The sequence below is a fragment of the Pseudorasbora parva genome, chromosome 11 (genome assembly GCF_024679245.1).
Source record: "Pseudorasbora parva isolate DD20220531a chromosome 11, ASM2467924v1, whole genome shotgun sequence".
Classification (NCBI taxonomy): domain Eukaryota; kingdom Metazoa; phylum Chordata; class Actinopteri; order Cypriniformes; family Gobionidae; genus Pseudorasbora; species Pseudorasbora parva.
The window spans coordinates 21,531,947-21,542,486 of record NC_090182.1 but is presented as its reverse complement, the minus strand read 5'-3'; the positions used below and the strand labels follow the sequence as shown (position 1 = coordinate 21,542,486).

Below are 10,540 nucleotides of genomic sequence, written 5' to 3'. Positions count from 1 at the left end.
CAGAAGATGCTAAAATGCGAACGGTTATTGGATATCTCAAACGGTGGTCCCGTAGCAAAAGCCTAAAAAACACAAAATAAGAACACAAGTGCCTGGTTCATAAATAAGGCTATACTCCCACCTGCTGGTTATTCTCTATATCACACTGTGTTTTTTTTTTTTTTTTTTCAACACTTATGCTCTCACTTAAATGACCAGTAGAGGGCAATATTGTATAAGTTTTCAAGCAAAAAAAACCTTACCTCTGTGTGTGTGTGTGAATGGTTTTCTAGCCTGGTGGGGACTTAAACCTGAATGCACACAGACTCATGGGACTTCCCAATGGGTACAAAAGCTTATAAATCAGACAGAATGAGTTCTTTTGAAAAGGTGAAAATGCAGAAAGTTGTGTGATGGGTAGGTTTAGGGGTAGGAGCAGTGTAGGAGGACAGAATATATGGTTTGTACAGCATAAAAACCATTACATCTATGGTGAGTCCCCAGAAAAAGATAGTGAACCAGACATGAGTGTGTGTGTGTGTGTGTGTGTGTGTGTGTGAGGGGCAGGGGCAGGGGTGGGGGGGTGAAGGGGGGTGTTGTGGATGGGGGGATGGGCTGAGCTGATTTGAGTTGCCTGCAGCATACTTCAGCATTACTACTGTGTGTGTGTGTGTGTGTGTGTGTGTGTGTGTGTGTGTGTGTGTGTGTGTGTGTGTGTGTGTGTGTGTGTGTGTGTGTTGTTCTAGCCTGGTGGGGACTTCAACCTGAATGCACACAGACTCATGGGGACACATGTCACTGTAGGGGCCTAAATTGAGGTCCCAATGGGTACAAAAGCTTATAAATCATACAGAATGAGTTCTTTTGAAAATGTAAAAATGCAGAAAGTTTTGTGAAATGGGAAGGTTTAGGGGTAGGGGCAGGAGGACAGAATATATGGTTTGTAAAGCATAAAAACCATTACGTCTATGAGTCCCCAGAAAGATAGTGAACCAGACATGAGTGTGTGTGTGTGTGTGTGTGTGTGTGTGTGTGTGTGTGTGTGTGTGTGTGTGTGTGTGTGTGTGTGTGTGTGTGTGTGTGCGCTAAAAAGATTACCTCTCAATGCTGTGCTTTGGCCTGCATTAAAGGATAAAACATATTATTCTGGGTTTGAATAAAAAAATAAATGTATAAAACCAGTTTATTTGTAGGGCATTGACAATATTGTTTTATATAATTAGTTAAATAATTGTGTTAATACAAATAATTATTAAACATATAAATATTTAAAAAAAATTACTAACAAAGGAAAAAACACATTTAATTGTCTTTTTCAACAAAAAGTAATTGGTGTGTGTAACTTAAAAATGAGAAGATTAATGTTTAAGGACAAAAATGATAACCAATGAGCTACCGGTATATAGAATAACCAGAAGTTGGAAGTGTAGCCTTATTTAGTAACCAGGTTGGATATGTCCTAGGGAACACTGTTTTGAAGATAAAACTATTGTTGTTATTGCAAAACAGTGTTTTCAGACAGTGAAATAAAAACAATGATCTCTCACTGTTTAGATTTTGTGTCTGTCATTCCCCCTCCCCCCTCCCTCTCCCTCTCTTAGGATCACTATGTGTGTGTGTGTGTGTGTGTGTGTGTGTGTGTGTGTGTGTGTGTGTGTGTGTGTGTGTGTGTGTGTGTGTGTGTGTGTGTGTGTGTGTGTGTGTGTGTGTGTGTGTGGAGGGGGTCTCTCTCACTCTGTGTGTGTGTCACCTTTTCTCTTGTGTTTTCATAATTTAACCCTTTCATATCATAGGCTATCACAAATATATATCACTTTATTGTGAAAAATAAGTAAAAAACAAAAACATATATTATATCTTTAATTAAATACTGGTCTTCTGAACTTACAAAATTTTGAGCTGCAAAAAAATATATTTGCACATAATTGAAAGTGATGTCCCAATACTTTTAATTGTTTTCTATAACATGGGCTTTAAAGAAGGTCATGTGCTGTGTTTGCAAAGATCACGTATGACACCTCTTTAAACTAATTATTTAATGATAAAATAATTCCATAAATTTTATGCACGCATATTACTCTTACCTGACACTGATATTAAAATCATTGTTGCGGTCTCTGTGATTTGGCTTAATTTATTTTTAAGAGAAGTGTAAGGATAATACAACTTCAGCATTTGGACAGTATTCTGCACTCATTTGAAATTGACATTTGACATCATCTGACATAAAATTAATGAATAAAATGTAATTGATCTCAGAGATGTGAGTGTTGTGGTTCCTGGTCATAGCAGCACCAGTTGCTGCAGTTAATGAGGTGAATTCAATTGACTTTGACATAGTCCCTTTATTTATTTTTTCCCATATTAAATGCCTAATGGCCTGCTGTGCACAGTTAAGCTGATGCCACCGGGGTGGCGGTGCCACCGGCTTGGGCCCGTCATCGCTGCTCGCAGCTTTAATTATAGTTTTAGTTCTGTTTGACTGCTCGTCAAACTGATGAATTAATACCTAATATCCTGATTGAAGGTTTCAAGACAAGTCGGACAAAAGCACATTCAGAAAACAAAAGCTTCTCTAAACTGATAGGAGGCCATCAAAATAAAGCAAATGAGTTATGACTGCATGTGAATCCCATGCAGATTTAGAAAACAGGACAGTAAAAGGAAAAACAGAAATATGACACAATGTTACAATTTAAAAAATAAACTTTTCTCTTTTAAAATATTTAAAATATTTTAATTTCAGCATCATCAGTCTTCTGTCACATAAACCTTCAAAGACAATTCTAACATGCAGATTTGGTGCTCAATAAGCATTATTATTATTAATCAATGTTCAAAACAGTTTGTCATCGAATAGAAAGTTCAAAACAACAGCATCCATTTGAGATAGAAATATTTTGTAATATTATACTTTTTTTCTTTTCTTTCTTTTTTTTTTGGTGTTTAAAGTCACTTTTGATCAATTTAATGCATCCTTGCTGGATATTGGGGAGGAAGGGTTATGGGAACATTCCCAAATTGATAGGAGGCCATCTGCAAAATAAAGCAAATGAGCTATGACTACATTTTGTGAAGCCCATTCAGATTTTGAAAACAAGTCAACAATTACAGGTAATAAGAGATTATTTTCTGCAACAAACATTTCGAGTTTTAATGAAGTTAGACATCATGTTTGCAAAATGAGACCTTTATTTAGACCTCTGATTATCCATCTCTGCTCCTCTCGTAAACAAATAGTGATTGTATGCTCGTATGGTTCTCTATTGTTATTTCTGTTTAATATAATTCAATAGTTTCCTTAGAATACACTTTGTTGACAAGGCTTCTCTAATCATTTAGCAAAACCACAAAACAACTGACCTTAGTCCTAAATGCCCTTTGTCATTGTTTGTGGAACTATTACATGAATGTCACCAGTCAGGTTCTTCCTGGGTAGGCAGAAACAATGGGAGAGAGGGAGGAGTGTTGGTTAATTTCGAAAGCTATATAACTACAGAGCTGCAGCTACAAAGATACATCTGCTAAGTTTCTCACTCCCAACTCGCTCAACAACAGTGACCACCATGAAGTTGGCTATCCTGATCTGCGTTTCTGTTCTCATTTACATCTCTGGTAAGTATCAAAATAGCCATTTGTTTAGGTGTATAAAAACTGAACTGTGAATACTGTATGTTGTAATAATTATCTTAATTAAAACCAAATCTATACTCAGGCTAATGTTGTTGTTTAATATACATCAGTGGACACTGACGTGACGTGTCATAATATGCATGTTTTGTTAATTACTTTTACATTGTTGTTTGCTTTCCTGAAAATCCAGATATGATAAGGTTACATTTTATAAGATTACATTTTGTTCTTTAAAGCCATCCTGTGACCCAGACTGATCCATTTTGTGATATTTTGGAATGGGTCCATGTTTTAGAGATCCATGTTTTTTGTCACAAGACACTGAAGAGAAGTTGACTGGGGTGTCATTCTGACATAAACCTATTCTGAAGTATTGCGGGAATATATGTTGTATTGCTTGACATGTTAATTCTTGTTTGTTGAAATGGTACAGATGGTACAATTGAATAAATGGAAAAAGAGACCACATAAGTACCTAGAAGCTATTAATAGGTTGAAAAGAAAGAGCAAAACTTGCTTGGCAACTTTTTTTTTGTTGTTCTATGCCTTGTCTGGAATTTCAGTAGAGAAAACATGAGTGTTTTTCCTGGTTCATTTCTCATAATCATATATCTTTTAATGTTGTTTTCACAGCGGCAAATCAAGGCGCGGTAAGTTATATAGTAAAGTATAGTAAAAACCTTAATTTTTCTAACCAAAAGTTTTTTGAAAGAAGTCTCTTATTGCTCACCAAGGATGTATTTATTTGATCAAAAATACAGTAAAACAAGTAATATTGTGAAATATTAGTACATTTTGAAATAACAGTTTTCTAGTTTGATGTATTTTATTACTGTGATGGTAAAGCTGAATTTTCAGCATTATTACTCCAGTAGTCAGTGTCACATGATCCTTCAGAAATAATTACAATATCCTGATTTGGTGCTCAGTAACCTTTTGTTATTATTATCAATTTTGAAAGTTGAGATGCTTAATATTTTTGTGGAACCCCTGAACATTTCTTTCAAAAGAACAGCTTTATTTATTTGAAATAAAAATCTCTTTCGATCAATTGAATACATCCTTGCTGAATAAAAGTATTCATTTCTTTTTAGACAAATCTTATTGACCCCAAACCTTTGAACAGTAGTGTTTAATAAAGGACAGTGGAGGTAAAGTGTTATGTGGTTTGAATCTCTCTGATATCTCCATAATAGACTTCTGATCTTGAAAATGGATGTACTCGTAATTACGCGCCAGTGTGTGGTGACGATGGTAACACATACTCCAATGAGTGCATGCTACACTGGGAAAACAAGTACGTCAACTGAACATTAATGCAATGTAAATTCAACATTTTGATAAGGCTGAAGCAGCAGATGTGAGAACTCTCAAGCTAGGCCCAATGTCAGCTTTAAATCACTGCCAAGATTTAGTAAACAGCCATGTTTTGCAAGAGATTTGTATTATTTCAATACAGTGAGCCTTCTTGCCAGCAATTCTATCAGTATTTGTGCATTTTCTAACACACATCTTCTCTGTTTAGGGAACATAACCCGAATGTCAAAGTAAAGCATGAAGGAATATGTGCAACCTCCTGATTTCACTGCTGCTACAGCTGGCATCCATGGCTTTCCATTTAGATACTACAGCAACAACCACCATGATTTTCTGTCAAATATTAATCAGTATCATATGGGGTCATATGCTATAATTTGGGACTTAATCAGACATTGATTTAGCATGCAATAATACAGTTAATCATTTAAGAGTTCTATTTTATTAAGAAAATAATAATTAAAAAGAATACTTTCAAATAAACCACATTCATACTGAACTTCTTTCTTCTTCCATAGTTGTTGTTGCTGTCCTTGAAAACACAACAGCATTCTTTGTGTAGCACATCACATTTTTGACATCCATTTGTGTTTGGACCAATTAATTTATTCAAAAATACATTGCAAATTCAACTCATACAGTGAATTCAGTTCATATTTTCTTTAATGAACATGTTATTTTCTGAAATGGATCTTTCTTATATTTTGGAGTTAATATCTGGGTGATACAACCGTACTAAGATTGTATTAGAATTATGATGAAAAAAAGAAACCTGATAAATACAGGGTGGCGAGTGTGTATTTGTGTCAGATCTAATTTTACTTTTTTCACTTTTTTTTAAATGGTATCAAATTATCATCACTATATGAAACCATCATGAGAAAGAAAACACTAAAAACAGTTGTCCTTGTCTTTTTTGTAAACGCTCTTATTTGAAACAACTTTTCAATGACCCATCTAATTTTGTAAACATTATTCATGGTGCATCAACTGAACAGAACACCAAACAAATCCACCATTCAGAACTCTATAATTTTATTAGTTCTCCATGTTCCAAGGCAGCAGCAGTTCCATTTACACTTGTCGCATTTTAACCACCATGGAGTCCACAAGTGCTAGGATCTCCCCAAAGTAACCGTCTTCCTCCCCTACGTCCTGCTCTGTGAGCACCAGTTCTTGATACTGTTTTTGCAGGTCACTAAGAAACACTGTCAATGAGGGATTCTGTTTATACTGAGTGTGACATTGAGCCATCATGGCAAGTAGAGTACGCAGAGCCTTCTCTCTCCAGTCGTGCTCAGGTGACGCTAAAAGCTCAGGTACCAGTTTGCACCACCCCTGCTCCACCAACACGGGCAAGAGAGAGACTTCAGCGTATTGTCGTAAACGTTCCTGGTGAGAGGAATCTGGTATAAGGTCCATTCCCACCTGTGATATCAGCTCCTACAAAACAAAGTAATCAGTGAAATTTTAACAATGACAAATATGGAAATTACTTTTTCAGTTTGCAATGTAAACCATTTCTAAATAACTACCATTCAAAAGTTTGGGGCTATGGATGTTTGTTAATGGTTTTATCTTTCGCTCAACAAGGCTGCATTTATTTAATCAAAAATACACTAAGAACAGTAATACTGTGAAATATTACAATTGAAAATAACATTTTAAAATGTAATATTTTTTTGTAATTTAAAATGTATATTTTAAAATGTCATTAATTGGCAAAAGTTGATTTTTCAGTGTTCAGAAATCATTCTAATTTGCTGACTTTGTGCTTGTAATGGCAAAATAATTGACTCCTTCGCTTTACTGAATAGGAGACGAACATTAGCCAATTATCTTTATTTTATTTATTTTTTGCAAGAAAGAGCCACGGTCAACACAGTCATCAGTGCCAGCATCGAGTGTGAACTGAAGACATAACAGAAGTCACAATCTCTTATTCTTCATCAGTGATTATAATTTTCAATCACATCCTCAAGAAACATTTCTTATTTAGCCTAGAAATCTAGATGCACCCTAGCGGAAGCTAATCTAATTTGCTGCAAGTGTAGTCTAGCAACTCTCAATTGACTTCTGAGCTGGAAAAACCAAACTCTGGTCAGGCCAATCACATCGTGTAGAGTCGGTGGGCGGGCTTTACATGATGAAAGCAGAGTTGCGTGCAACTTATAAACATAAAAGCTGGCAAATGGTGGCCTTTCGAATCAGCCCTTGTCGCAACTCTGTGGAGTTAAGCTTTTTTTGTGAGAAAAGAACAAAGAACGGCACTGAAGTCATTCTTAAGAAGGGAAGATGTGTTCTGAGTTTTGCTGACCGGATATGGCGAAATCTATCAATTTAATCTAACAACTAGCTCCGCTTCACGTTGCTCTGCTTGGTTGTAGCTTATCCAGTTGTGTGCAGAGGGAGTTTGAAAGACAAACGTTTATCCCGCCGCTCGGATTGAGCCCTGTCAATGGCAAGTTCCCAGACCAAACATCTTGATGTGGGTCTGGCTTGTCAGGCTATTTGTTATTATCATTATATTGAAAACATCTGTTGTTTTTAATATTTTTGTGAAAATCATTTTTTTTTTAAGATTCTTTGAATAGAAAGTTAAAAAGAATTTGAAATATTCTGAAACATTTTAAATGTCATTTTAACCAACTGAATGCATCTTTGCTGAATAAAAGTATGTTTCTACCGAAAACAATGACAAAACATACTGACCCCAAACTTTGCACGGTACTAGTATTGCAAAGTTTAAACTTGTAAACAAATATGAACCTTCTCAGTGATCATATCATAGAGAACCGTGATGATTCTCACACGGAGGGCCTCGGCCCCTGGAGTTTGAAACAGTTCGCTAAGCATCTGCACACCACCGAGCTTCAGAAAGTGACTTTGAGCAAATGGGAAGTGACGCAGTAGTGAGGCCAGAGCAAATAATGCCTGTATTAAATCACAATGTCAAAAGTAGGTGATTCATTCATACTCATTGAACTATCATGAAGAAAATTAAATTATTAACAGCATAATGACAATACTTTTTTTGTTGGTTTTTACCTTTTTCTTAACTGCCATTGGTCGCTGAGTGGCCAGCAATGTCAGCAGTTTCTGTAATGCACCGCCTTCTACTGCCTCAACTTGCACTGATGGATTACTAAAAAAAAAGATGATGATGCAATGCATCAGTGTAAAAGTGGGGTCACTAACAAAGAATTACACAGGTAAAAAGGTCCAATATCTATTGTATGAAGCACAGCTTACACAGAATTCACTTTTAAACCAAGCAGCTTTCTGTTGATCAATGTGACCAACTTGAACCTGCTACAAAATCTGTGTGGGGAACTCTTTCACCCTTATTCAAAATTGCATGCATGGATTGTTATTTAAATGAGTGGATTTCAATCGCGAAAGTTCACTGAACAATGTTAAATATGACTTCACATTAAATGATGTGTAAGCAGCAATTTTGCTTTGGAGAAATTACCTTGAAACAGCAGATCCGAGCACAAATGCAGCGCTTTCCTGGAGACGAATGTCTGTACTGTTTAAAGCATTCACAACCAATTGCATTCCTCCCATGGACACCAAATTTTGGGCATTATCTACCTATATGAAAATATTATGAAATTCAAACACTGAAAAAATTTGGACACTTTTTGTTTCATAATTATAATCAAAGCGTTACCTGGTGCACAAGGTACTCCAGGTCAAGAAGAGCTTTGACTTTTTCATCAGTTGTGCTGTTAGTATTATTGAATAAGTTTAAAATTTTAGTCATAACTTGAACATCTGTCTCTACAAGCATGTTGAGTGCCTCCATGTCTTTTTTCAGCTCTTCGATGGGGCGAAATTGGGCCCTCACTGCATCATCCTATATTCAAACATCTTGATTAAAAAAAAAACTTAATAAGCAATCAAGAAAAATGCTTAGAGATAAACTGAAATGAACATACTTGTTTTGTGTCAACAGGATCATCCATTCCTTCTTTAAAATTTTTCAGAGCCTCTTTCAACTGTTCAGCTGTGAATGAAGGTCCTGGCACGTTCGCCATCCCTTGCCTTCACCACAGAGGAGGAAAAAATATTATTAACTATATGATACAGTATTTATTGTAGAATACTACATTCTTTATTAATATACCCATTTCCATCTCTCCAGTATTTGAGACCTTCCTCCTCTCCCATTTTGACCTCTCTGTGGCCGGTCTGAAGATTCAGTCTGACATGAGAGCCTGCTGGAACTGCATGACCTAAATTGAATAACAGATAAACATGGAATAGATCTGTTAGTCATATATTTATTTAAGGACACAACTGTCGGCATGGGAATATAGCTACCTGGTTTGAGAGTTTGCCACTTGTCTGTAGGTTTAAACACCTCCAGGTCTTCAGGATCCTCATTCTCTATCTGCGTTTCTTCTCTCTTGTTATCACCTGAACCTTCTTTAATAGACAAGGCTGTTGGGGACTGCACAGCCACAACATTATACTGTTATTACAAGTATTACGATAAAAAAAATGTATTAAAAATGTAACTTCCAAACAGTTATCTCACCTTGTAGGCAAATATGAGCTGAACACTGAAAATCCCCAAAGTGATTGCGACTCCAAGTTTGATATTCCACTTGTTTTGCATTATAAGTCTAGTCAATATCTTGGGACAAAAAATAAATAAAATACCGGCAATATGCGTAAAAATAACCTGATAAACACTTATACGTCATCCATTGCCAGAAGACCAGCAGAACCTAAAACCCATTGCCAAACATTTACCAAATTAACTCATTCTTCCGTAAATATATCTAAATAGACTTGATTCCATCTGTTAACATTGAGTTTAGCGGCTGTACCCTGTCTATGGCTGTACCATCCAGAAAGAAACTAGAAACGCGAATTTCCGCAGTCCACCTGAACAACATACGTGAACCAATCAGATAAAAGCAAGTGTATGCGTATTCGGATAACGTCATTCTCTCTGGGCTAAATAATTGGCTGGAAGACACACATTTTCATGACGCAATCAATGGCAGTTTAAACATCATGTTCAATCGTATTTTTTTACGGTCTACAAATGTGTCTCATTTCGTTAAATTTCGAAGGCTGCGCAATTAAACGAGACGTCCTTTGTAGGACACACAGGCAGGAAGTATCACGTTGCAATGCCAACACATTCAGCCTCGTTGCGCTATCACGCCAGTTTATAAGTATGAAAATTATTTATAACTTGAAAATTACTATGAAATGTTTCTTGTCTTGACAGCAATGTACTGTTCTAAACGTTTAAAAAGCACTAAAACGTTGTAATCCTGTTAACCACAACTATCTGTTTGAGGTAGAGCTTAAAAATAAAAACCAGCTAGAACTTACATTTTAAACACCACACCTACGCTCGCATGTATATCTGGCAGTGGTGCCGTTTTTTCATATAATACAAAAAATATATATTTATGACGGTTGTTAACGGCGACGCAAAGAATTATGGGTTATCTCCAGCCGCGAAGGCTACACCTCATGCACACTCGAAAGGACGCATTTGAAGTGTCCTACTCACTTTTTTGAAATGAGATGGCCTTATGACGTATGCACCCTTCAAATGCGACCTCCGGAGGACGCAGCCTTC

The 10,540-nt window shown here is 36.2% G+C and overlaps 1 protein-coding gene and 1 long non-coding RNA gene across 2 annotated transcripts; one reads left to right on the top strand and one right to left on the bottom strand.

Moving 5' to 3' along the window:
• The first annotated feature begins 3,453 nt into the window (after nucleotides 1-3,453).
• On the top strand, nucleotides 3,454-5,816 carry LOC137092883 (uncharacterized). The gene is made up of 4 exons (XR_010908353.1): nucleotides 3,454-3,594; nucleotides 4,246-4,262; nucleotides 4,809-4,909; nucleotides 5,138-5,816. It is a non-coding gene; the product is annotated as an uncharacterized lncRNA (long non-coding RNA).
• A 131-nt stretch (nucleotides 5,817-5,947) lies between these two features.
• On the bottom strand, nucleotides 5,948-10,002 carry sil1 (SIL1 nucleotide exchange factor). Its single transcript, XM_067457404.1, has 9 exons — nucleotides 9,476-10,002; nucleotides 9,259-9,388; nucleotides 9,062-9,170; nucleotides 8,874-8,979; nucleotides 8,606-8,791; nucleotides 8,405-8,526; nucleotides 7,978-8,074; nucleotides 7,699-7,863; nucleotides 5,948-6,372 (listed from the first exon to the last, which is right to left on the bottom strand). Exons 1-9 carry the CDS (start codon nucleotides 9,554-9,556, stop codon nucleotides 6,004-6,006), a joined length of 1,365 nt encoding a protein of 454 aa, XP_067313505.1. The 5' UTR covers nucleotides 9,557-10,002; the 3' UTR covers nucleotides 5,948-6,003.
• Nucleotides 10,003-10,540: the final 538 nt, after the last annotated feature.

What these genes read in the sequence shown, in the direction of transcription:
- sil1 (XM_067457404.1), bottom strand. Translation starts at nt 9,556, where the DNA reads ATGCAAAACAAGTGGAATATCAAACTTGGAGTCGCAATCACTTTGGGG. An exon ending in GTGGCAAACTCTCAAACCAG is followed by an intron (nt 9,171 to 9,258) that starts GTAGCTATATTC and finishes TATTCAATTTAG; the next exon opens with GTCATGCAGTTCCAGCAGGC. An exon ending in TACTGGAGAGATGGAAATGG is followed by an intron (nt 8,980 to 9,061) that starts GTATATTAATAA and finishes TCTGTGGTGAAG; the next exon opens with GCAAGGGATGGCGAACGTGC.